This window comes from Excalfactoria chinensis, chromosome 1, assembly GCF_039878825.1.
Source record: "Excalfactoria chinensis isolate bCotChi1 chromosome 1, bCotChi1.hap2, whole genome shotgun sequence".
Taxonomy (NCBI): Eukaryota; Metazoa; Chordata; class Aves; order Galliformes; family Phasianidae; genus Excalfactoria; species Excalfactoria chinensis.
Genome location: NC_092825.1, coordinates 40,990,199 through 41,018,107, shown reverse-complemented (window position 1 = coordinate 41,018,107; position 27,909 = coordinate 40,990,199). Strand labels below are relative to the sequence as shown.

At 36.4% G+C, this 27,909-nt stretch overlaps 1 protein-coding gene across 3 annotated transcripts in view; it reads left to right on the top strand.

Moving 5' to 3' along the window:
* The window catches only part of POC1B (POC1 centriolar protein B), a 41,665-nt gene extending 15,159 nt beyond the window's left edge, over positions 1–26,506 (top strand). For 2 of the 3 annotated variants that reach the window (XM_072347670.1, XM_072347659.1), the window contains 7 exons: positions 4–119; positions 376–509; positions 844–912; positions 3,472–3,624; positions 6,161–6,247; positions 23,208–23,390; positions 24,596–26,506. In XM_072347670.1, the coding sequence (XP_072203771.1) occupies positions 4–119; positions 376–509; positions 844–912; positions 3,472–3,624; positions 6,161–6,247; positions 23,208–23,390; positions 24,596–24,700 (847 nt within the window). In that variant the 3' untranslated portion in view covers positions 24,701–26,506. The remainder of the gene's footprint in view (positions 1–3; positions 120–375; positions 510–843; positions 913–3,471; positions 3,625–6,160; positions 6,248–23,207; positions 23,391–24,595) is intronic. The other variant, XM_072347650.1, reaches the window with a different exon arrangement.
* The last annotated feature ends 1,403 nt before the right edge of the window (positions 26,507–27,909 follow it).

The following is a 27,909-nucleotide window of genomic DNA, read 5'->3' as shown; positions in this document are numbered from 1 at the left end:
TAGGTTTCCAAATTTTGCAGATTTCAACCCAAGTGGTACATGTATAGCATCTGCAGGTTCTAATCATACTGTGAAACTGTGGGATATTCGAATGAACAAGCTGCTACAGCATTACAAAGGTAAAAGCAACATAGTCTGTTGTGTTTTCTTTCGAGTGGGACTCTGTTACAAAATGTAATTTACTTTGATTTATGTGATTTCATTCTTTATTGGAGAAAATACAGAAACAGATCATGATGGCATTTTGTAAGTAATCTTTCTGTAGCCGCATTCTGATTATCCTAAAGTCTTTTTTAGAGTGGGGAAGTAGAAAAGAGCACAGAAATTGTGTATATTTCCTTATGTAGACTTTGAATATTATCTTCTGTAAATTAGTTCACAGAGCAGAAGTTAACTGTGTGTCGTTCCATCCTTCTGGTAACTATCTCATCACTGCTTCTACTGATGGTACTCTTAAGATTCTGGACATCTTAGAAGGAAGACTTATTTACACACTTCATGGACACAAGGTATACACCTTAACCCTCTTGACATGGAGATTTTAATCAGTTCTTCATTATCCTTTTTATTTGAGTGAAAGTAACACAACATCTTGTTATAGTTGAAGATTAAATTTCAGTGGATGGCAAAGTGTTGTGTTAGTATACCTTTCTACAAGCATGTAAGGAAGCACATCACTTTTGGCTAAAACTGTGCAATTAATCCATCAGTATTGTGTGCATGCTTAACATTGAGTAATTTTAAAATATTAAATAACTATGATTTTTTTTTCTTTTTCTGTGTATTAAAATACTATGACTACAGTCGTAGCATTTTACTCTGCTATTTTGTTTTTTCCTTCAGGGACCTGTCCTTTCTGTGGCCTTTTCAAAAGGTGGTGAAAAATTTGCCTCAGGTGGAGCAGATGGTCAGGTTTGTAATACAGTCTTTTGAAATTAAATGTCTTCTCAATGTTTGTTACAGTTAATGTTAATTAGAGTAGGCTGACATTCTTGGCATTTTGTCTAAGAGTGTTTTACACTAAAGATAAATTTGGGTAGAAAAGTGGTAAATGCGTTATTTAAAAACATAAGCTTAACTATGCTAGATTGGATATTATGAGAAGGAGATACTAGGCACTTCTCTACAGGTCATTCTATTTACCCTAAGGAGATGGTTTGTAATAGAAATATTCAGTATCAAATGAGTAATTTCTTGCAAATAGTATTAATTCATACACAATTTGTTTTTCTCTTCTTTTAAAGACACTGCTTTGTTTTCAGTTGATGGTTCAGGTAGCACCCTCTAGAAATGACTTGGAAGCATTCAAAATAAATAACTTTTAAAGAAGGAAAAAAAGTGCACTGTATTTCAAAGAGCTAACAAGGACTGCTAAGATTTGCAAATACTGAAAACATGGAAATACTAACAAACTTCCAATATACATTTTTCAAGCTAATGGGTAAAAAAAAATGTACTCATTGAGCCACTGGCATAATCTTTTATTTTCTTTATTGATGTTTTCATATGAGATTTTTTTTCTGTTTCAGAAAACTGTTTTGATTCTTAGGCTATCCTGAATTGTCCTTATTTTCATAGACACTTTCTTTGAGCTTAATAAGGATTGATATATTACACTGAATGTAAGAGGGAGTGAAGTATGTGTATTGAATTAGGTCATGTAATAGAAGATTCACATGTAAAGCAGTGATGTTGGAGGAAGCCATACTATTAAGCCTAGCAACCTCAATAAGGAATTGGATGGATAGCCACAGCCAGAGCATTACACAGTAACTCTATGTCCAAGTGAAGGCTGGAGATGGGTGGTGTCCCCCAGGGGTCTGTCTTGGGATCTGTACTGTTAAATATCTTTATCAGTGATCTAGATAGTGGGACTGAGTGCACCCTCAGCAAATTTGCTGATGATACCAAACTGAATGGTGCAGTTGATGCAATAGGAGGAAGGGATGCCATCTGGAGAAACCTGGAGAGATTTGAAAACTGGATCCACATGAACTAAATGAGGTTCAACAAGGTCAAGTGCAAGGTCTTGGATCTGGGACTGCAAATATGGATGCAGACTGGGAGGAAAACTTCTTGAGATCAGTCTTGCAAAGGACTTATGGCTTCTGGTGAATGAAAAGCTCGACATGAGCCAGCAATGGAAAGCCAACTGTATCGCAGGCTGCGTCAAAAGAGCATCCAGTAGGGTGAGAGAAGTGGTTGCTACCCTCTTTTCTACCTTTGTAAGGCTCCATCCCAAGTACTGCATCCAAGTCTGCAGCCCCTGGCACAAGAAGGGTATGGAGCTGTTGGAACAGGTTCATAGGAGAGCCACAAAGATGATCAAAGGATTGGATTACTTATAAAGAAAAGCTGAGGGAGCTGGGCTTGTTCAACAAGGAGAAGAGAAGGCTCTGGGGAGGCCTCATTGTGGCCCTTCAGTACTGCACTAAGCAATCATGGAAGATGTTGAACTTGAAATGAGCTTTGTAGCAATCCATCTACTTAAGATTATGTATAGAAGTATGATTTAGTCTTCCTAGAATTTCTGCTTACAGGTTTTACCTTTCTGATGCTTACTTTTTTTTTTTTTTTTTTTTTTTTGAAAAACATTTTTAATAGTTGCCATAAATACTGTTGCTCTTACAAGCAAGTGATTTTTAAGTTAGACTGTGCAAAGTAGACCATGCTTCAATCTTTGTATTTTTCCTAATTCAGAGGGTAACTATAAGAAATCAACATTGGTCTTCTGGAAATTGCCATCTTCTGCTAAGTGTTATGAACTTCTTTTTATTAATTTTTCTCAGTATTTAAAGTATATGGCAGAAATCATGTAAATTTAATTAAATTACTTTCATTTACAATTATTTTGTTACATGAAAGAACAGTATTGTACTTTATGATTGGGTTTCCTGTTCTTACTCTGTTATGTTGGGTAGTCTATCTTCGACTGCCTTAACTCTTCATTCTGTTGACTTACCTCCACTTTTGACCATGGTGTGACTGTTGAATATTGTATGTACTTTGAATACAATTGGACCAGGTCCAGAAAACAGTACCCTGGCACAAAATGAAGTGCTTAAGATTTATGTTGATCTTGACGGTTTCTAATGTCCCTTCAGACTTTCTCAAGTCAAGAAGACTTTCTCTTCTCCAAGCCACTACAGGGGACAAAAAATTGATAGCATGTGACATTTTGATATAGCAGAAAATACTCCAGTATAAACCACTGAGGCAAAAATTTTCTTTGTTTTATGACTGTTGTGGCATTTTTAAGCATCTTCATGGTTCCTCTGTTTTGATTTGTTTTTAAATGATTTTAACAATTTTGAACCATGTATATTAGATGTGAAGTACAAGATGCTATATGGAAGTGTCCGTATTGTAGAATAGAGCAGGCTTGTTCTGATGTTATGATCTATTGGTGCTAACAACGATCAGTGAATAGATTTGAAATAGTTACTGACTGACACGGTGGCTTTTTTACAGGTATTACTATGGAAAACCAACTTTGATTCATTTGATTATAAAGAAGTTCTTAAACACCACATTAGAAGAATACAGACTGATGACCCTCCTCATCTTCTAGATATTTACCCAAGATCACCTCATCTCCATGATGAAAAGCTTCAGTCAGTTGAGGTGAGTGCAGTAAGTACTCCAATATAGGAAACTGGAAACTTACAAACACTATCTGTATAACATTTATAATTAAATTTAGTCTGTGTATACCAGAAAACTTTATGTTGCTGTGTACAATATTTTGAAAGCACCCATAGCTTACAAAGTCATATTAACATTACTAGGCTAGTTGATACAGGCAAATAATCTTATTGAATTCCTTTCATGTTTCTTGTGTAAGTCTAATTAGAAAAAAAAGTGTGTATAGGTGTTAGTCTGGTTTTCTGGTTTCTACTGAAGTACCACACTGAACTGTTGCAGAAGATACCTGAATCTTCAATGAGCAGGATGAAGTAGCATTCTAACTGACATTCAAAAACTAGATTGTCACAAGTTGTCCCTCTTTCCAAAACCTTGAGCTGTTGTGAGAAGATGTTGTTATTAATCTAATAGCTCATCAAGTTTTTCTAGTGATTTTCTATGTTTTCTAGGGTTTTCCTTGGAAATGTAAGGAAGTGACTTACTCTCTTAAAGTACTTGCTTTTCTCCATTGACCGTAGAGGTAATATTGGATGACTAGCTGAAATACAGCAGTCTAAGTTTAAAATGAGGTGAGCCCCAGTGACTGTCTCCTTTTTGAAATAAGGAGCTGTTGAGGGCATTTGAAAATAGTATGTTCAATCAGTAGCACAGTTCCTCTGCAGTATTCCAAGAGATGCACTCCACTTGGTGACAATTATAGAAAGTGTGATTTCCTTTAACATGTTAAAATCCCAGTGCTATCTATTTTTAAACATATATGGAGTTTTCATCTTCAGCATGGTAATCTATTGTTAATATAGTTTCTCATTTAAACTTCAGTGTACTTTCAATTGTAAATATTTTCACAGATGTATGAAATCCACATGTGCACTAGATGGCAGTAGAGATAAGAATATACGGCTACTGCTTGTTTGCCTTGAGAATTACGGTCTATGGAACAAACAACAGTGTTAATCAAATTCAAAGCTAAGTTTCTTCTTAGTGTGTTTGGAGAAATTATTTAACAGCTAGCTGTATCATTTTTCTAAGAAACGTTTTGCGTGAGTCATTTAGAATTTCATCCTTTAATTTTATTAATTTGCCAATTCAGTATCTTATTTAGCATCAGTGTCTTCTTATGAAAGATGATTTTTTGTGTTTCCTTTTTTGTTTGGTTTTTGTCTACTTTAAAATGAAATAGATAGAGTTAATACAAAGGCTGCTGTTGGACTACTGATACAAAGTTGGAAAAGGGAGGTTCATTTCTCTTTGCTACACCAGGCTTCATGGTGATTTGAAAGTCATCTAGTCCTGTGAATTTTGTCTGTGCTTTTTATTTCAAGCCTTTACAAACTAAACGATATTCCTTTTCCCTTAACATATTTAGCACAAGAAGCTGGGCACATTGGGCTGTAAATCTCCATAACTGGCACTGCTTGGCACAAAACACAATTTCTGGCTAGCAAAATATTTGGCTTTTGTGCCCTCTTACAACACATATGTTTACTGAATTTTTTCACATGAGAAAAGATCATCCAAGGGGGAAGGCAGCATCCTGTATGGTGCAGGTTTTTTAGCTACGTGGTGCTGAACTGTAAGGTTTTTTAATGGTGATAATCATGAAGGTAAGTGGTGGTGTGAATGTTGTAGGTATGCTAGCAGTGTGCACTCTGGAAGTCTGTTTCAGTGAAGTAAAAATCTGTGGAGTAATTTTTAAGTCTGTATGTTTCAACTTTAGTGAAGTGGTGTGAACCACTGGCAAACTAGAGCAGACAGTACGGGTGATGCAAACACGACAGCTAAAGCTTTCTATATTGTCTTTATTCGTAGCTATAAACTAGCTCTGGTACTGAAAACCTACTGGCGGCATTAACTTGGTATCCCATATAAGACTAGCTTCACTATATTTCCGCCCTGTGCTACAGTACTAACATTGATTCAACTGCCTGAAGTTGTTCACTGCTCTAAGGACTGAGTTTTGATACAGTATAGATTCTTGGGTGTCTGTGTCAATTAAAAGGAAAGCAGCATAACTTAGCAGTAGCACATGTCAAAACATGTAAAAACATTTTCAATGAGTTATGCAGTTTGGAAGTTTTGTGAAGAATTCCTGCTGTTTGGTATTTCAGCAGCAGCATTGGCCACTCTTTTTTTTTTTTTTTTAATTATTTTTTAAGTTGCATGTTTTTGAGGTAGCTGATCATGGTAAATCTATGTCAAGCTGGTATTTTTGACTTAATTTTTCTTCATTTATAATGAAACTAAACCTCCTATTGCCTAAGCTAAGAATGTTTGAGTCAGTTGTGAGAAAACAGGTGTTTATAAAATACAAATGATATCTCTAATACATGCATATCTGGATTCTCCTTCTCTACTATATGATTGCATTTTATGTTGTTGTCGATCAGCATCCTTCCTTTATTCTTAAGGCTTGTTTTTAGGTTGTTGTGAATAGTAATTCCTCACTGTAGCTTTCAGTCCTATTTCCCTTCTTGTACTGACGTAAATAATGAGGACTGTAATTAATTTTCAACAGGTCAACCCTATGTTTGATGTGGCAGATACACTAACAGTTGACCCACCTGTTGTAGAGATTAGTCCCTCTCCATCTTTTGGTACTTTGGTAAGTTGCCTTCTGAGCCAAAATGAAAGAAAAAAGGAAAGGAAAAAATAATACTATTTATCTGGTGTAGCTTTAATTAAAGGTGCTACTGAAAATGTTTTTTTTTAATTGTCTGTATGTATAAAGTACATTTTTAATAAGTTGTTGATTGTTCAGAGCTCAATATTCTAACTTCTCAACTTAAGCTTGTTTTTCCCCACAGTTCCCAAGGCTAACCAGAAGATGGTGTAATAGTGAAGCTTCCACATTATATTAGTAATTTTATTAATGTAATAAGCAGAAGTTCTAATTAAAAGCCCATGTTAATTCTGTCTTGATATTGCTGATAAAATCTCTGTCTTTTTCTCAGATAATTTTTGTAGCTGTCCTTAGCTAAGGATATAGGATATCCTTAGGATATAATAATGAGAAACCTAAAAAGTAGTTGCCCCACTGATGAGATTCCAGTAGAAATTCCAGTTTTTCTAGGGGAGAAAAAAATATAACATTTCAGGAAAGAATCATAGGATTAGTTCCTTCTAGTGTTAGCTTTTCATATGACATTGTTATAGCATGTGGGAGGAAAAGGATGAAGTGTTTTAATCCTAGTTTTGTAGGAGAAATATGCTGTCCTAGTATGAAGTCCTAGAAGATGTACTATTCTAGATGGTTTAAATGTGAATATCCCTTTTAGTTCTGAACCTGTTCATGTGGAGGTCTGATTTATCTTGAGCAATTTAAATTACCATAACAAGAATTTGTGTAACTGAGGGGTTGATACATGTGAATAGGCAACAGGTGTGGTTTCTGCTGTTTTCCTTTGTTGTAAATGCTTTATAAAAAGGCATGTTATAAGGATAGTTTATAAAATACTTCGAGGTCATTCAGTGGAAATCATGATAGAGGTTCACATCCTAAAAGAAACCTTTTCTTCAAAAATAAATAAACATATAATAATCTTGTTTGAGAGATGGTATTTAGGTCATTCCAAAAGTAAGCCTTCTATTTATTTCTTCGGAAACTACAACAGACACAAAGAGCACAATAACACTATTTGATAAAGCAAAATCTCAGCTAAAAACACTATTTTTCTACATCGTCACCAGCATTAGGCAATTCACATGGATGAGCTGATCAAAACGGTCTTCATTTCATGGTGTGACAGCTGTGCATTGCCATCCAGAATGAGGCTTGTCTTTTATTTCACTGTTGGAGCTGCTGAAACACACCACCTACTGCCTCACTGTGCTCACATCCACCGTTTGGTGTCCGTAAAAATTCAACAAGCATTGATGAGTGTCAGTGGGTGCAATTTTCTTCTGCATTGAGGAATTCAATGACACACCTTTGCTTCAGACACACTTCTGTGTCAGGATACGATTGCCCTTCTTCTGCCATAGAATCACAAGATTGGAAAGGACCTACAAGATCATCTAGTCCAACTATCCTCCCATTACTGTTGCTACCACAAGCTGCTAAACCATATCTTGTAGCTCCTCATCCAGATGCTTCTTGAACACTGCCAGGGATGGCGACTGCACCACTTCCCTGGGCAGCCATTCCAGTGCCTGACCGCTCTCTGAGAGAAGAAGTTTTTCTTTATGTCTAATCTAAACCTCCTCTGGTACAACTTGTGGTCATTTCCTCGGGTCCTGTTCGTAGCCTGGGAGAAGAGGCCAAACCCCTCCTCATCACAGCCTCCCTTCAGGAAGCTGTAGAGTGCAATGAGGTCTCCTCTGAGACTCCTCTTCTTCAGACTAAACGATTCCAGCTCCCTCAGCTGCTCCTGATAAGATTTGTGCTCCAGACCACTCACCTTATGGCAACAAAATATAATGGTATATCAGTGGGAAGGTTCAGTCTCTAGTGCTATACCACCAACGTTCACCTCTGGCACTGTGAGACAAGTTAATAAAATAGGAGGCATTACTTTTGGAACAGTCTTTGTAGCTCTATATAGTTTACGTTGCAGTAGTTGATGTATTATGTTTTCACAATACAGTACAGATCTTTGAGATAATTTCAGTCAAAAGTAATTCTCAGACTGACAGATGTCTGCTTAGTAGACTTGACAGATTGAAGATTGTGGATAAAATTTATTGATTCTCAATTCAAAATATGCCTTGTTCACTACTTCCTGTTCTTGGTACTGACCACAGAGTCCAAATGTACAGCTGCACTGTGATTCTTTGTTATGTGCCTATAAATCTGCCAGTCATTTAATCTCCTTCCTTAATTCATTTAATATGAAAGCAATTTATAATATTTTACGTCCAGAACTCATTCTAGGATTAACTTGACCCACTGCTGACAGCATTCTCTTCATTTCACCGTAGTTGGCTTTATGTTTTTTTTATTACAAAAATGTTGCTTCAAAATTCATATTCGTCTTTTTGGACAGACAGTAATTACTATGTTTTTGTTTTTCTGTTATCTTCATCTCCTATTCAGCATTGGTTCCCACCTTTCTGCATCTCAGTATTCAGTCTGCGTATTTTTTCTATCTAGTGTTGTTTCTGTACCCTTGCAATTCAGACTATAGGCTGGACAACTGCATTATCTTCCTTACACTTTGCAAAATTCTGGCAACCTTATCTGGTCCTTCCTGCTTTATGTCATTTTACCTTTTGGAGTCGTCATTCTGTTCAGCATCTGTGTGTGCCTTACCTACGTCTGTTGTTTGTGGAATAATTACTTGTTTCGTAATTGGGTGAACAGTCCAATCTCCAGGACGTTTTCATCTGAAGCTATCTTGATTTCCCTAGTATGTAGAGGCTTCACGTTTTCTTTCTAAAAATCAAAAGCAGAAGTGAGATGTTGGATTACTTCCCATCCCACCTTCACTGCCAGCTCCCTCCTAGTTACTATTTGGCATTGTGTGAATGGTACTGTGTTTGTGTATCTGTGTGTTAGAAGAAGTCATCAGCCTCTAGAAGCTCATTTTCTTCCCTGATGTGTCACCTCCAGCAGCATCATACTAAACCCCTGGGTTACTCTTTTCCTACTGATTATCAAAGATAATACAACTGTATATTATTTTCTTTGCAAACTTGTCAAGGCACATCAAATCCACTTGTGGTTTCTGGTCCTACTGAAATAACTCTTTTCTAGTCTCTTGCTCTTCAGATAACTGAAGTTCTTTTATCCAGTTATCAGATTATTTTACAGAAGACCAGCGTATACCTACTTCATTCTTTTTCAATCATTTTTGTTTAGCTTAAGCAATTCTTCATCCCTTCTGATCTATTTAGAGAGAAAAAATACAATCTGCACTTGTATATCCTTAAGGATTCTTCTTCATTGTCATTGGAGGTTTAAGTTGAATATCAGGGATAACTTCTTTACAGAAAGGGTTGTTAAGCACTGGAATAGGGTCCCCAGGAAAGTGGTTGAGTCACCGTCCTTGGATGTGTTTAAAAATCTTTTGGATGTGGTTCTCAGGGACATGATTTAGCAGAGGTTGTTAGAGTTAGGGTAATATGGTTAGGTTGCGGTTGGACCTTATGAACTTTAAGGTCTTTTCCAACCTGAGTGACTCTATGATTCTATGACAGGGTCCTAAGGAGAATTTACACAGCATTTTGGCAAGTCCCTGAGCCACTGGTGGTAGCTGTGGTAGTACAACAGGTGTACTTAACTGTTTCTATAGAAGATGAGTGACAGCCTTTTTTTTTAATCACTGTCTTAAGTATTTAAAGAAAGACTTCTCCAGAACAAATGAAAAGCCTGTGTAGGATCTGTGAAGAGTTTCCCCTAGATCCCTGAAAGATCTCCAGAGAGAATGGAAGTCTATACCAAACTGTGTAATGTTTTGTTGAAGCAGAGAAGTATACCTTTTCCTCCCTTCTGTGCAGATAGATTGGAAAGGACATCTGAAGTAATTTCATCTGATCTTCCTCTGTCATTTGACTCCTGCTTTAAAGCAAGGTCTACTTGGGTGAGGTTCTGAAGGGCCTGATCCAGTTCATTTGTGAGTATGTGTAAAGATGAAGATCACGTCACCCATCCAGGCAGTTTGCTATTGATGTTATACTGGTGAAAATATTTCACATAATATGTAGCTAGAATTTCCCATGTTCCAGTTTGTCTGTTGTCCCTAATTCTGTCACAGTGGTTCTCTCATAAATTTTTGGCTCAATCTTCTCCATTATTTATCCATTAGTTATTTTAGGTGGCAGTAATATCTCCGTATGGCCTGCCTTCTCTGAAGCTGAGCAAGCCTGGTTCTCAGTTTCTCCTTGATTTTTATGTGTTTCAGCCTCTTGACCATCTTTCTCATCTCCTTCTGGATTTGCCCAGGATGTCAGTATCTGTCAATGTACTGTCTTGTACCGAGGAATACCGAACTGGGCACAACTCTAGATAGTTAAGGTGAAGCTTTGTAGTATAGCTGTTTACTATTTACAACTACACAGATTATTAAACTCTGAGCAGCTTATCTTTTCAGTATTTGTACAAAGTCAGAAGACATAAGGATAGTTATTGTCAAACCTAGTGAAAAGTATGCTTTCACCTAAGATCCAAACTGACGCAACTTACTTTGTGAACACAGTGATGGGAACATAGTCATTGTGTCAATGTAATATCTTAAGTGTAATTGTCGGTACAGAGCTACTTTCTTTTGAACTGTAATCACAAAAATATTAAGAAATCCTGTCAATATATTGGTATTTTCAGCAAAATAGCTTTGTTTAGCTTTTTTTTTACTTTAGCTAATTTGGTGATTCAGTTACTTGTTTCCTGCATGTTACTGAAATGTATATAAAAACAAGCAAATAAGCCGTATGTGCTACGTAACTAGTTTGCATAACGCCCTGACTTTTCTAATGCTAAGTGTGTTTATATGTTGCAGTTGTTGAAAATGAGGCATGTGCTAGCCTTTCACACTGTGATAATGTTCACAGAACTGGGGTTAATGTTTTTGGGGCTACATGAGTGGGTTCTTTTTAGCCTCATTGAAGACCCTGAAAACATTACTGCTTCTCTCCCAGCCACTCTTTTCTATGTGTCAAGCTTCTTGACATTGCCTTTGTTTTTTGATCTATTGAAAAGGGAAAAATGGAGGTCTTGTTTCCCTTTTTTTTTTTTTCTTTTGGTATGTAAGTCAATACACTCATAACCTCCGGTCCCTGATAAGCTGTTGGGAACAAGCGAAAGTTGATGATGTCTCAGTAGTTTTTACTGACAGCAGCAGGAAATCACTGTAGAGGCTCTCTAGTGTTCCATCCCCTGACCTTGTTCATGTAAACAGGATTTGGAGGAAGCAAAGCAATGTACTGTAATCTGGAAGTCAGAAAGTCTGCACTGGCTGTGAGACGTTTGCTGTTCTTTCTTTTCCAGTGCTAGTTAACGCTGAAAGAAAGATATGCTTTTTATTCATTTGCAGTATGGATTGCTAAGACTGTGGATTAATTATTGGAAGGGGAAATATTGTTCCTGTTTGGTATGTTTTAATCCTGTTGCTATGTTTTAACGTAGGAAGTGATCAAATAAATTCCCTCTCTCCAAAACTTGCAAAATATTCGAATAAAAATAAGAGCATGTGTAATTTTTATTCCTTGAGGCCAGACATTATTAACTAATCTGTATTGCATTTGTAGGAGGCCTGCCGATGCAGTAAGAAGTATCTGTATTCCTTAGTATGTATTTCAGTGCTTAGGTACTTTTGACACAATTTTTAAGGACTGTATTTTGAGTACAACCAAAAAATAAACAACCCCATATAAGTTGTCAAGTATGTCAGCAGTTACAGGTGTGAAATTTGCATCTAGTTCTTCCATCCCTGTGTATGTTAAGGTTTGCAGAACTATCCTTGCTGTGGCAACTTCTTTTGCAAAGATCTTCGTGGAATATTGTATTTTCCTCGCATGCATGAACACAACTTTAGAATTATAACAAAGAGAATGACAAAAGAAAATTTATCTTAAAACCTAAAAACACTGCATGTTTTACTTACTGTACAGCTTCAGATGTATTGTGATTTACGCCCTTTCCTAGCTGTAGCCTTATATGGAAATAAACACCATCCCTCTTCAATAAGTTTAAGCGAAGGGAAGAAGAAGAAAGGAGAAAACAAGAATGTTACAGCTATTATGTAGATTAGTATACTAAACTTTAAAAGAATCTTCCAACACAAATACCAAAAGAATGAACCATTTAGTATATTGAACAGCGAAATCCTAAACTTTTAAATGTCTTCATAGATGTGCAGGCATGTTTAGAAAAAAAATGTGTATTTAATCATAAAAGAACCATGATTTAATAATACTAGCATAAAATAACAAAGATCAAGACACATCAAGGTGAACTCAGTGTTTGCAATAAAAGAAGAATAAGATCCAAGTGGCCATTGCATTTTACAGTGGTGATATTCTACCGCAGCATGTAACTGCAGGTTTCAGGGATAGAGCTGGAAATGTGTTTTGCTGCTACATAATTAGGTAATAATATGTCTTGGTGTTCCCTAATAGGATTCATTATATTCTTTGAGTGAACTGGAGCTTCAGAGAGTTGAGTTTTCACTGGAGGCAGAATTCTGAACTTGAGCACTAGAGAGTGCAAGAATATAAGATTTCTTATACAATTCTTTTTAACCTACTTTCCCAGGGAGGTGTAGCTTCTGAGTTTATGTTGTTTATTTGTCTGCCTCTGTCTCATCTCCCTAATAATTCTTGAATCAGAGTTTTTTTGAAGCTGGAAGAATAAAGAAACTAAGGTTAGTGCAGCCGCTAAATTAAAAACAGGTGGGATGTGACACTCTGAACTCGCTGATGCTGGACTAAGCAGGGACAAGCTGCCGGTGACCTGTCCTGTAAGAGTGTCACTGCACATATGGAGGGAGCTAGAGTAAGGCAGGAAGTTCAGGAGACAGACCTAACAAAAACCCCTCCTCACTGCTGTAAAAGATATAATGTAAAAGATTTAATATTTAGTTTTTTGTTTTGTTTTTTTTTTTGCAAAGCAGTTTAATTATGTTGCCATTGACCCACAGTGTATTGTTTACAAGTTCTGTTGCTGGACTTCTGGTACCATTTTGTGACATAATGGGCTTACTGCAGATGACTTTGAAAACTGGCAGTATTTTGCTTTGTCTGAGGTCTTAGTTGTGGCAACAGCGCAATGCCTCAGGAATGCTTCAGGTTGCTCCACGTCCTTATATTGTTCTTTTAGCAAATCAGCAATTTTCTGGGAACTAGAGGCCTGGAAGTTCCAGGTATTATTTCTGCTTCAACTTCCTGAGATACTGTACTTGTCTGTTCTGACCTTGTCTGCCAAAGTCATGTTTCCCCCCATATCTGCTGGGAATCCAAGCTGTATTCACAGTTCTCACAGCTGATTCTGAGGCATGTAGAAAATGCTTGACAGCTATCAGCCCCCACATCCAATAACAACTGCTTCCTTCCTCTTCCTGGGGAAGTGTAACATCCTCTGAGAAGAACTATCCCCCGAGGAATGCACGAACAGCAGCAAGCCTTTCACACAGGAAATTACTACTATTGCACTTGCAGAAAAGTGTCTCTGTCACTTGGATTGTCAGTCTATAATGAGCTTCCTGCTGACCTAGATGATGATTTACTACTGATCTGAATGCCATTTGTGAATCATTTAGCTTAATGGAAGTAAATGAAGTTAGCACAGTAGCTCTGCTACTGTAAACACCTGTTATAATTTTTTTTTTTTCATTCATTAGCACAAGTTAAGTTTTGAACTTCTTAGTATTAATGGCATTTCAGTAATTCTGAGATCCCACATTTTCTGAGACAGGGAAACAAGGGAGTGTTTGGCTTGGTTCATAGTGTGTGATTCCCTTAGAAAAGGTTACAAGGTTTTATTTTTGTTTATCTTAAGCTGAGTAATAAATTTGTGCCACAGATGAAGTGTGCCAGAAAAGGTGACACTATGCTCTTGACTTACTCTATGTTCTTAAATATTACTGGAGTCTTGAGCACAGCATGCTTTCAAATTAGTTGTACAATCTTGAATATAAAACTAAGTATTTATAATAAATGATTAATGCACGTTTGTTACCAAAGGAAGCGCTTTAATCGTGTTTAAATCTCTTCTTATTTTTCTAAATGACAGTGCTTGAATGAGTGCTACCAAATTCCATCTATCACTGAGATTACAGCAATATCTAAAAGAGGATACATTCTGCTAGTTTACTGTAAGAGTTCCTTGCTCCATTTGAGACAATGGAAACACTGAGTTGCTTAAAGTGGGACTTGCAGAGACTTTTAAAATAAAATTCAGTACCAAGAGCAGAGATGCTTTTCATACTGGTCTCATCTAGTAGATGTTTGATGCAGGAATAAATGTGAAAACCTTTTGGTTCCATCTTCCATTTAAATAGTTTTGAGGTCAGAAATTAGGTAGAACAATGCTAAAGGATGATTTCACAGTCATTTTAACTTAACAACTGTTAATTGCATCCAAGTCATTTCCCTGATCGGCTTAGCTGTCCAAACACTAATACCAGCACAAAGGAAATAGTGAGAAAAATGATTTGGAGATTAGGTAGGAGGTCAGCACTGGCTGTAAATCAGTTTAGGTTAACCAGTGTCTGTTGAGTCCATGTATCTTGTCTCAAGAAAGACCACCTGAGGTGATTGTACTGTAACACATACGGATGTGTTATGTATATGGCACATCAGAGTGCAGTCTTTCTTAATATACAGTCCATTGAGAAGATTTGAGGGAAGCAGGTAGTGGTGGCGGCTTCCTTTTGTTGAGGCAGTAGGTGACTTGGGTCCAGTTCTTCTTTTCAGCCTGCAGAGGATTCAGCCTGCTTTCTTCCGTCTGTGTGGCTGTACCTAAATAGGAGGAAATGAAGACAGAGATTGAATGGAAAAGATTACTTTTCCAAGCCATGATTTGCTCTTACAGGTATTTTCCCATTTCTTACACATTGCTTTGGAAATATAGACACAGAATTTCTGTCACGTTTTTGCCAGTGTAATGTAACAGTATAATACTACCTCTTGCTCAGTACTTTCAGGTAGCTAAAATTACATCAAGGTTACTGTAATTCTTCACTCAATAACCAATTCATATTTGATTTTAACATTTCAATCAGTTACATATTATGATACTATAATTCTTTTCCAAAACATCTACTTTCTAGTCTGTAATTTGATAGCAACTTCATCTCTGCGATCTCACCTTTGAACATGATGCTGCATTTGGATGGTTCAATGAAATCCATTTGCCAAACAACACTGACTTAGACAGCAGTTGCTAGTATATCTCTTCTACATCATCTGTTAATTTCATGTTTCTCATCTTTTTTTGCTTTTTCAAATGGTATTGATTTGCATTATGTTATGTCTTAAGTATTTGCTAGCTATGTTGTAAATCAGCTTTTCAGTATTTTCCCTGACATTATTCTCAAGCCAACTGTGACCTGTGACCACACAGTTATCCTGTTTATCCTTTCTAAATATTGATGGATTGTTAGCTTTCCCATTCTCTTGGTATTTTCCCAGGATATAAGGAAAAAAAAGAAGCAATACCATTAGCCTACCTGTCAAGTTACTTTAGAACTATTGAGTACAAACTATGTAACCCAAGCTTTAAAAATATTTGCGTATGGTGTAAGTTGTTTACCAGTTATTCTGATTATGGTTGAAAACAAGAGTATTTTACCACAAGTGCAATTACTGCATTCATGTTCTTTCTAAACAGGAGGTAAAATTACTTTATTAACCACTTAAAAAACAAAATTCTGCATTGCTCTTTAACATGTCTAGCTATTTAGAGTACTACTGCAAGGATTTATTTTGGTTCTGATATTTGTAAAGTACAACTAATCCTTGAGTGACAGAAATGATGTATGCTAGCTTCCTACATATCTATGTTTCTGATATTTTATTTGAAGCTTTTCCCTTGTTTTGCAGTAATTGTAAGTTCTATTTCTCATATATGCATTCTCTATTCTCCAATAATATGTAAACTTGTGCCAGATCCTTTCTCCCAGTGGGAATACTTATTGATTTCTCTCCTTTAGCTAGCAATCTATTCTCAGGAAACTTATCTGAAATCAGCTCTTTAAGATACCTCTATCAGCTTCCTCTGTCAGACCCCTTAAAGTCTGCAACAAGTTCAAAATGTAGAAATGAGGTGTGGGGACAGCTGGACAGAAATGAGTGGGCTAAAATGTCCTTTTTATTGCTCTTAATTCTAATTGCTGTAGGGTTTTGCTGATGCCATCAGTTATCCCAGTCTGCTGCATTTCATCATTTATAGTTTATGGTCATTTGTGTTATTCTGCTAAGTTGTAAAAAGCAACAATCCATTTTTCATATTTGTGAAGACTGTAACTCCCCAAGAGGAATTTGGCATTTAGGATTGGAATGCCAGCTATTGATCTGGGATTATAGTGCTAACTACTTTCATGAGGCACTGGCACAGGTTGCCTGGAGAGGTGGCATTTCTACTTGGTGTAGGATGATCATTGCTTTCTAATGTTGTTATTTTTCTGTTGTAAGCAGTATTGTTTCTTTTATGGAGAGCACTCCTCAGTTTCCTCTAAATGCTAGACAAATGGTTGATTAGGCTGGTTTTGAAGGATAGTAGTTCTCCCTTTGCAAACTGCATTGCTACTGAACTTAGGTGAGTATTTCATGTTAAAGGTTTGATTTATCCAAATCCAGGGAAATAAAGCATAGCTATTAAGCCTTTGTGGATTCCTTTAGTGGATCTGACTGTGCAGGAAATTGTCAACATGAGAAATAAAAATCAATTGCAAACAAAAGGAAACTAAAAAAAAATATAAAATAATAATGTTTTCTGCCTTTAAAGCTTAGGTAATACTGATAATCTAAGAGTTTAGGAAAAGTTTAGGGAAATATTATTTACTTCTAGCTGCATGTACACAAATATTAATGCACTGCTATGGTCTTTATTAGGCAATTTAAATTAATTTTTGTACTTCTTTGGAAAAAAAGCTTTTTTTTTCCTATGTTTTCTTGACAAGAAAGGAATATGGAACAAATGGTTTGATTTCTACTAGATTTCCAACATGTGGAATTGCTCACTGTTTTTCAGCACTTTCTCTGACCAGCAGCAATGATAACTAAAGCTACTGGGGAAAAGCTGACATTGTAAAACAACATAGCCAGTTTCTCAGTATGTATTTGATAGAACACTGGTAACACACAATAAGATTTATTTACATAAAACTGTAGTCTGTTGTGCCTGTGAACAGAAATGTTTAGTCTTTTATACTGTTACAGCAGTGCTAGATTTAACGTAACTATAATCCTGGTAAAAAAAATGAAAGTGATGAATCAGATCGTTCCTGTAAGGACATCAGGATTTGAATTAATTTGGCGTTGAAGTTTTTCAAAACAAATTAGCAGCTAGTTTTTATTGTATTGAACTGACCTCTTGACCTCTAAAAACTCAGCTGGCTTCAGATGGAATTTGGTGTTTTCATGGCTAAGAAAATGCTATCAGTGAAAATGCATATTTTGCTAAGGAATGTAGTTGGATAGTCTTGCTTGGCGTGCCAGATGTGAATTTGTATCCTGGTACAACCAGCAGCCATAGCTGGATTCTCCATACTACCAGTAGTGATGACAAGTGCATGGAAGAGCAAATGTTTGCTTGCCAGATTGGATCAGTTGCATTTACAACAAGTATTTCCAATTTATATGTTTGGATTCATTTAGCTTGGACATTCTTTTAAGAACTAGAGAAGATTAAGGTGTATAAGAAACAATGAAAGCCTTTGAATTAAATGTGAAATCCTGTACTGTGAGTTGTTCTGAAAGCGTTCTGAAAACTAGAAATGTTTGCTTGAACTTCTTCAAAACAGTCTACATAGTTTGTATTACTGCCTGAACACAAAGCTTCCATTAAAGTTTGCAGATAAAATATATCGGAACAACCCCATCAGATAACAACAGGCAGAAAACTGCAGTTTGACACATGGCAAGTTTCTGCTGTGCTTAATGCTGATTCATGTGCGTGCGAGAGAAGAGAGGAAACGATGAGTGCTGTCATCAGCTGAAACCGAGGGGAAGTTTTTCTGCAGTAGAAACCGATAAAACAGATTGTGATTTAGCATGCTTGCTATTAGTCTACTAGATTAGAGAACTTTATTTTTTGTGGATCATTTATTCATTCAGAAAATAATTTCAAAGCACTAGAAAATATCTGCCTCTAATTATGGCCTACCAAAGATGAATACATACATACATACATACATACATTCCTCCACGTGGTTCACTTTACCATACCCACAATGAAACATTTTAGTCTGAGGCTGGGTTTACAAAATGGAGGAAAAAACAGTGATAACGATGCTGTCATTATTTCCTCTGAGAAACTTCCCATGATTTAAAAAACAAACAAACAAACAAAAACACAGAAAGTCAGTCTCGTGAGATGGGAGACCGCACTGTCAAGTCTTTACTTGTTGGTCTATTTTGAGCTTTAATGGCCTATTTATGACTAATTGTTTGCAGTTGTTTTAATCGCAGTATCAGAAATGTTTTAGTATTAGTTGGCAAATGTGCCATGTGTTCAAAATCTAAAGCATTATTTTTAAAAAGCAGGCCATGCCAATTTTTGTGATTCATTAGGAAGCTTACCAATGTCACTTTTTCCTATAAGCCCATCTTAATTATAAGATCATTAGGGTATTCATTTGGAAGCTGTTGCGTATGTTTTCTGAATTCAAAGCTCTTAGAAGGCTGAAGCCTAATGATTTTCAATTGAGTGACATGTAGACGTGTATTATTTCGTACCTTTTTTCCTTTAAAGGATTTTTTTTCTCTATAAGTAAAGCTGCTCGGGTGCCTTGAGATATGGATGCATTTTAATCACATTCTATTCTTGTACATGATCTGTGAATGTTTCGTGGGAAAGCATTTTGGAATACACAGGGATGATCAGATCACATGTAAGGATTTTTCAGAAATGGATTAAGTACCACCCACGGAGTTTTGTCTTATTTTGCTCAACAGAAAACAAAGATGAGCAATTATGGTTTGCTGTTTATGACATCATTTATAAGCTGAATTTAATTTTCTACTGAACATCCGCTTGGTAATGCCATGGTAATAACTTCCTATTGATTAATTAAATCTGCTCCTTTTCCTTGTTTGTAACTCACATGAGTTTGCCCAAATGCGAATCTATTTTATTACTAAAGGGCTATGAATGGAAACAGTGCATACATTTTAATTTTCTTCTTAGTTTGTTCCAAAGTAACAGTTTTAAATTGTTATCTTATTCAAGTTCATTCTCTTAAAATAAGGAACAGCTCAGAAGTTTTGCAGAGTATCATGGGGTTGTTTTTTGTTTTTTTTTTTTGTGGGTTTTTTGGTATGTTTTTTTGTTTGTTTGTTTGTTTTTAATCATGAGGCATTTTTACAATATTCCTGGCAATTTATGTTATTTTTATGTACTTGAGAACTAACTGTCCCCTAGGACACTGAATTTGCAAAGCAGTATGCCATAAGCAAAGCCAGAGAGTATTCGTTGGTGTTCATAGAATCATAGAATGGCCTGGGTTGAAAAGGACCATAATGATCAACTGTCAACCCCCCAGTTGAAAGGTCATGTGGGCTGCTCCAAAAGTAACTACAGCAGATACAAAGAGCAACACTGTTTAATAGAGCAAGACTCAGCCTTAAAACACTACTTTTCAATGTAGTCACAATCGTTAGCTATGCATTTTCACCAGCAACTGCATGCAGCATTCATAAAAATCTGCACCAGCAGAGGCAACCCACTGTTTCACAGCTGCTATGACAGCATTGTTGCTATGAAAATGTTGCCCATACAATCCGCCTTTCAATGGCCTTAATGGATGGGAGTCAGAAGGCACCAAGTCTGGACTATACTGTGGGTGTGAAAGTACAGTCCAGCCAAGACTGGCAGTATGCTTTGTGGTATTCAAACTAATGTGGGGCTTTTCAAAGGATGCCTACAAATAAATAAATAAATAAACTATCAACTGGGTGTTTTTCAGTGGCACTTTCAACTTCCCTTTTACAGTTGTCTGCATTTCACAAGGCACATGATAATCAAGCACGTTTACTGCTGCCATGGAGAATATATCCTTGAGTTCTACCTCTCTTTCCTACAGTGTGTCCTATCTTACCTGTCTCTAGTTTTCTTGACATCTGTTGTAACTTAACTAGTTAACCTTATACCTAACTTGTCAAATTTAGGTAATCCTAGTTGAAATTTGGCAAGCAGGGAAGATTCACAAAGAGCAGCAAGGTTTTTATAATCTCACTATATTTTTTTCTATAGAAATTTCAATAAGAAGTCCTAGTTAGACTGATTCTTCTGATGCAGATACATGCAAAGGTGCAGTCCTTCTTTACAGTGTGACTGTTTACAAGGTAGGGATTATTTAATGTACGGCAACAATTTTTCTCTTAAATGTCTGAGTGCCAAATGAAGCCTAATCTTCTTCATGTTAATCAGCATTTGAAAATATCTCTGTTTTGTGACTTTGTAAGCACACCAAAAAGCTTCCATTAATCCCGTTTCCCCCAGACCTCAGATATAACTTGGTTAGTCAGAAATAATACAGTGAATCTAAGCTCCTTTAAGAATGTGAATTAATGGCATCTCATGTAACAAGATCTGCAGAAGGAAGATACAGACAATCTTAAGATGCAGTAATCCTACATAATGTACATCTAAAAGAAATCAAACCATTTGCATTCTTTATCTTTTTGTGCTAAAAGGTGACTCCTTCACAATGTACAGTGCTGTGGAATAATCACAAGATGTTTAATAGTAAAAATAAATCGAAATTGATGGTACTGAAGAGAGAAAGGTTAAATAACTCTTTGGCTTGCAATTAAAGCATCTGGTTAGGAGGAGGGAAATTCTGGGTTCCAATCTCTTCTTGTAAGGAGTTTTTATTCTTTTTAACCTATATCTATATAGTAATATGTGAAGTCTTTCATGGGAACAGAACTCACTTTCTCCTGTCTGAATGTTCTACCTACTAAGGCTGCTTTTGGTTGGCCAGTGGCAAAACTGGCAGCATTACTCATGAGAATACCTTTTTTTCCACTGTTTCTTGCCATTAATAGACTGCAGCCTAACTGAAGAAGCATTGCCCTATGAGCCGTGAGTTTGAATAATCTTGAGGACCACAGGGTCCACCCTTGAGGAGGGTTCCCTGTGGTTTTGTAGCATTGTATGTTAAAGTTTGAAGTATTCACATAGTCTCCCTCTACCCTTACCAACCCCATGCTCTGCACTTGTTGGATACGTTTCTGAGAGCTGAAACCTGTTGCTAGCCAAAGAAAGTGGTGGCACTTTCCTCTTTGCCATGATTTCCCTAAAGTGCAAAACCCCTTTACACCAACAAATCTCTTCTTTCAGTTGTTACCTTCCCTAGACCTATGCTTTTCTACTGACTCTCTTTGGTTTGCTCTCATGCTTTGTCAGTCAGAAGAAAAGCCCTGCCAGACAGCATACACAACTTGTCTATTGCTCAGCTCTCTCCCATTGATGTATGTACATGGCACTTAGGGAAAAAAAGATTTTGGAGAATCAGCATGCTGAGTCCAGAGAACAGAGCATATCGGGGGGTTGCAGGATGGCACTGAAAATGCAGAAATACTGTTTTGGATAACACCAGTGTCATTTATTATTACATACATTTAAAACCATAATTATCGTAGTGGTAGTATTTCATCCATCAGTCTATGATCTTACCTGATTCACTGGCTGACTCTACTCTAGAGAAACCATTCTTGACAGAGAATCATCCAACTTGCTTCTAAGTCTCCCAAGCCCTTGGTGACTCATCAACATGCCACTAATTCTGTCTGGTAATTTACAATCTACAAAATTATTTGAGAGACATAGGAGAAAATTTTTTTAATGGCTTACAATGATTTTTAGACTTTCATTGGAAAAATCTATTCAGCTTTACAACATAAATATTTTGCATATGTTCTAGGTTGTGTGTGTTTTAAATACATCAGATAAGACAAATTTCCTTTTTTTTTGCTCAGTAAATGGATACTTTCATCAGCACTCAAGATATTTCAGAGAAACTGCCAAAGTGGGACTACTTACTTTATAATGGTTGCAGATATCACAAATACAATTAGAGATAATAAAATTTGACTGTCTGTTTCTCTCAATTTTTTGCTTATTTTTATACTGTCTGGAAGTAGAAGTTCAGAGAAATTGCAAAAGGATTTAAAAAAAACAGGAAAAGTTTTTTATGAGGGGTCCTCTAAAGAATGAGTGATGATTTACCCTGCCCTGACTCAAAAGGACCTTTAAAACTTAAAGGCACAAATACAGGCAGAAGTGATTGGGAAGATCCTGCTCTTTCGCTTACCCTGAAGCAATACTTATACAGCAAAGTTATTTCTCTCGTGACATGGTGTAGATCTTTTCTGTTTTCTCTTCCTGTTTCCTGAGGAAACTGGTTCTCAAAAAAATAATGCAACTAAATAAACATCTAAAAACTATTTTGTTGTTATTCTTATGAAAGGCAGAAAACTTATACCAAAGAGAAGTTTCGTGCTATGAAGTTTATTGGAACCCTTGTGATCATCTAGTCATGTACGGAATTTTCATTCATATGACTGCTTTGAATGAATGCCTTTGTGAGCTAGTGCTATCTTTTTGAATTAAACTCAGGGCAGCAATAGTATTTGAACTTTAATTCAAGCTCTCATAGTAAAGCATTTAGTTCTTCAATCAAGTATCTGAAAATTGATCGTGTTGAAATCATTTGTAAAGACTGCTGAGATTTCTCAGTACATCATGTGTGATTATTGCCTCATCTATCATGGCTGAAATTACCTCTTAGGTCAGAAGGAGCTGAAGTGTTATAAATTGGATCTGGTACAAGAAGCAAATCTGAAGGCCATTGTGTGTACATGTGTAAAGATTTTTAAAAACATAATAACAGATCCTCTTGTATTGTTCCAATTAAATGAAGACAAGGGTAACTGAATATTTAAATGGTGTTTCTGTATTCAAGGATGATGTCAGCAATGAAGATTTGCAGTATCCCTCTGCTTCAGTCCTGGCAACAAGTTCAAAGAGGAAGTCTGAGAATGAGAGTGAATCAGCTGTGCATAATGTGGACAAGAAAATAGGCATCTCCCCATCCCTGGGTAATGCTCTGGAGAACATTGTGGAGCAGCTGGATGTTTTGACTCTAGTAAGTATGCAAGAACAGGCAGCACTCACAATGAAAAATAATAATTTTATCAATAGTGAAAAAAACAGGAACTGTGCTCATAAATCAGAACGTTAAAGTCTGTAGGGTTGTTTTCGATGGTTACATAGTCAAATGACTATTTTGTATTTTGCCTTTCAGCGAATACTGATTACATGTGTTGTGTGTCCTAAAGCGAAAGTTTCCTGCTACATAATCATGGAGATTATTATTGTATTTTTAACTGTAGAAGAAAAAAAAAGTCACTATTTTTCAATGTGGGTTCGCCAGAAGCCAGTTGTTGTGTTGACATTGTCAAATTCCAGCTTGAACAGTCATGCATTAGTAGGGGATGAACAAAGTAAATTGGCAACGTACCGTTAAATCCTTCTTCAAACTCAGTGCTCAAGATATTGGCTAAGGTAGGAATCTACGCAGTGGAATAATTCCAAGTGTCAGTGAAACAGCACAAATGTTAGTCTCTGTCAGTAACTCTGAGCTGCTTGTTTGCAAAAGCTCAATGCTTATTTTTAGCGATCCAAATTCAGACAATTTATGTCTTAAAACACGACTCTATAGTCTGGAATGTATTAACATTAATCATTAATAGGAGTGGTTAAGATTTTTTTCTTCATTCTTCTTCAATTCGTACGTTAACTGAAGAAATATGTTCTGAAAAGTTCGGAGTTGAAACATCAGTTGAAAATTATTTGTGAAGTAAGATGGGCTGGAAAGAAACTGTCTGCCTGTGTCCAGGAACCTACCCTTCTTGAGGAAGACATTCTCTTGGGGAATGCCTTCTAATATTGTCTTTTTCACGCTATATTTTTTATATCTTTCAAGTTTCTTTTAGGCTTTTGGAAGACATCATTTGGGGTCGCTATTTATGGCTGTTTCTATATTGTAATATAGAGGCAGCTTTCACATAATATTTCTGAGTAATTTTTATGTGCACATAAATATTGTGCACACAGTTTTTTTTTGTCATGGAAACAATTTGAAACCTTTAGACAGTCTTCAGAGATACAAATTCATCATTCTTAAATACAGTTGTAAACAGTGAAATAGCTCGCGCAAAGCCATTTTTGGATATTTTTTTGTTGAGTTAAAGTGATTTTTTTTAATGTTACTGTGTTGCACACTTTAGTAGTACTGTTTGAGTGATATAAAAACAAACTGAAGCTATTGCTACTGTCTTCCTCATGCAGACAGTTTCAATCCTGGAACAACGGCTGACTATGACTGAAGATAAATTGAAAGAATGCTTAGAAAATCAGCAAAAAAATTTACCTCAGGAAAGACAGGAAGAATAAAAGATGGAAATGCACTGCAGTCATTACTATGCTTTCTATTTTCACAAGGAAATAATAAATGTTGCTTCACTGGATTTGATAGTAAGTGGAAAAAAATTCCTTTTCTGCTCATCAATGTAATAAAAACTGAAGAAAGAAATGTATGACACTTTAAACATTGGTTGCAAGCAGACACTCTGCTTATACGTTTAGTAAAGCGTAGCCCAGCCAAAAGTAGTATCAGCCAAAAGTAGTATCACACTGAATGTTTTTAGTTACAGGACTCTTATTTCAGCCTAATAAGATCTTTAAATTAAGCAACAAGATGTATGTTTTTAGATAAGCAGCACTTACCGTGGAAGTGCACTATGCAGATTTTTCAACTCAGGTAGGGGCTGTGAAGGTCCAAATGCCCGTATCTGCTTAAGTGCCAGAAGTTTTCTTTGCCTCTTATGGACTGTCAGATATTTTACCAAAAGCTTGTGACAGTTCATCTTCTACATATTTTAGTGATGATCGCAAGATTTAGTGTAATAACTTTTAGTTACAAGTATGAAGTCATGCAAATGTTGAAGCAGTGATTGTGTCTGCGTGAATTGAGATGCAAGACGTGCAGTGTAGCACTTCTACTCATCCAGCAGAATTCATTTTTTGTTTCCAGTAAACAAGAATTAGCTTCATATTTCTGAGGAATACATCTGGACCAAACACACAGTGATTCAAAGTCTCTATCACAAATAGAAAAGATCCCCATTCTCTAAGGACTTCCTCAGGTGCTCACGTTTCTTGTGCTGTGAATTCTCCTCATCATTTAATGCATTATGAATTAGCCCATAATCAGTAAAGACGTTGTGTGAGTCAGTTTGCCGTGTATAATGAATTTTGGTTTTATTTGTAATAAAAATGTGATTTTTAGAAAGGCATAATTGTGGGTATTGTTCTTCAGTAGAGAACATCTCTGCTTCTTTATGTCTACCTATTACTTTTTGAAATGGCAATTGCAGAACGCCTTTTGTATATCCACAATCAGAAGTAGGTAGTCAGCCCTTTCTGCAACTTCACATTTTGTAGGTTGAAAAATAGGACACTTGAAATGGGGGGAGCATCTTAATCCAATTCTACAACTGACTGTATATAGATAAAGCCCATTTCCCAAGCTGAGCCTCATTAACATCAATAGAATTCAGCTTAAGTACAGGAGTACTGGGCAGACACTGTTGCAGTTGGAGCCAACATAATGAGCAGACAAATGTTCCTTTATAACTTTTTATTTTCTCTGATAGTACACCTTTGGATAGCCAGAAGAATCTCAGTTAGTAATTAGTAAACGCTGAACTTTGCCAACAAATGCTACTTATTTTCAGCTCAGCTTTAAATAGCGCTGTATATTGTGAAGAAACAACTTACAGGCTTTCCAGATACAACTATTTCTAGGCAACATCCTATGCACTGATTTTTTAGTGGAAGGATAGTCTTATATATTCCAATGTGTGCGGCATGACCTTTGATTATGCAATTGTTTATAATGCTATATAATGCAGAGTTATGTAAATGGTGTCTTTTAGGTCAGATGTACTTTGCTGTTTTGCATTTGGAAGTATTCTTGTGGTCTTTGCCTTTTCTTGGTTTCATTACAAGGCACAAAACCATGCAGCTTTTAAAAACGTGGGCTTATTTCTTGCTTTCTTTTAATGTACTACGTATTTTTTTATTTCTATATCAATAGGATTTTTGTTGTTGTTAAGCTTTTCAGGATTGTTCAGCAACAACATATGAAAATATTATTTTTTACTTTATATTTTAATAAAAATCTCTGCTTCTGTCTTCTCTTCTGCTCTAACTCTGCCTTCTGCCTTTGCAGTACATATACAGCGGGAGCATTTAATACTTACGTGTGTGAATCTGGTTAATTAATGTAACATTTCCAACTTAACGTATGGTATTTTCATTCCATCAGGTAGTCTGTTGATACTGAAGTGCTGAAGTACTGAGGTGCCTGACACCTGGGATATCTGTATAATTAGAGATGGTAGTTTGATAAAAGCATGGAGGTATTTTCCTCAAGCTATGAGCGCTCTCTTAAATACAACCTCTACCAGCCAACATGTTTTTTTAAAGGAACTTTGACGTGGGCTATTAGCCTTTTTTCTTGATCCATATAATTTCAAGTAAGGCCACAGGATGAAAAACTTCCTTTCAAAGTGGCTGAAGGAGCTGCTTAAACTCTCAGAAGCAAGTATTCTCAGTATTGCAAAGGTGGCTGAATACCAATTCAACAAAAATAATGGTTGCGCCTGAATGGCACGCTTCAAAGTGTGGTAGGTCCCTGATGTTTGTGAGTGAAAGAGAGAGCATGGCAGAACAAATAGCCCTGCCTGAGTCCCCTGGAAGATTTGCCAGGGGAACAGAACTGCAAGTTCGTAAAGTTTCGTAGCGTTAGGAAGTAGCTTAGCAACTCATCTGAGATAATTCTGCAGAGATTTCCAATCAAAGCCAAAACGCTTTGTGCAAATTGAAAGAAATGCTGTTGGCTGCTGCTGTGTCTTAAGTTCCATTTGTAATTCCCATCAAAGTTGAATCATTAATTTTCATGGGGTTCCTATCCCGAGCATTGTGTACAGCATGATACTGAAGCAATCAAGGAATCAAGGTATTTTTCTGAGTTTTTTACTTTGGATAGCCCTGTGTCATCTCTTTTGAAGCACACGTAGAGGTACTGGACTCTCACCATGGGGCAGACACCAAGTAGCTCATACTGCAACATGGGCCTGGAAGGCACCAATGCTATGAACGTTCAGGTTTTCAAATGCTGGGGCAAAACCGTGCTGAGACATTAGTCTGTGCCATTAATCGTCGCAACCTTATGGAGCAGCGTGACAACTCAAACACTATTCTGGGTTTTCTCTCACTCTCTCCATCTCTCTCTTTTTATTTTTTTTTAATTTATTTTTTTATTTTTTAATTTTATTTTGTCCGTATCACTACGTTCTCCATAAACCTCCACTGTTTACCTTTCGCTACTGCTGCCACGCCGTGTATAGCCCTAGTGTTTTGGAAAAGCAGTTCCTAGAGGCGAATGTATCAGAACAACTCCCCATCTCGTTTATTGCTTTTTCTGCATGTAAGATAACAACAATTCATTGTTTCATTCTCATAACCATTATCATGAGAAACTTAAAATACAGGCTTACATTCTGATTAAACTTATCTTTTAGGTGGAAAAAAAAAAT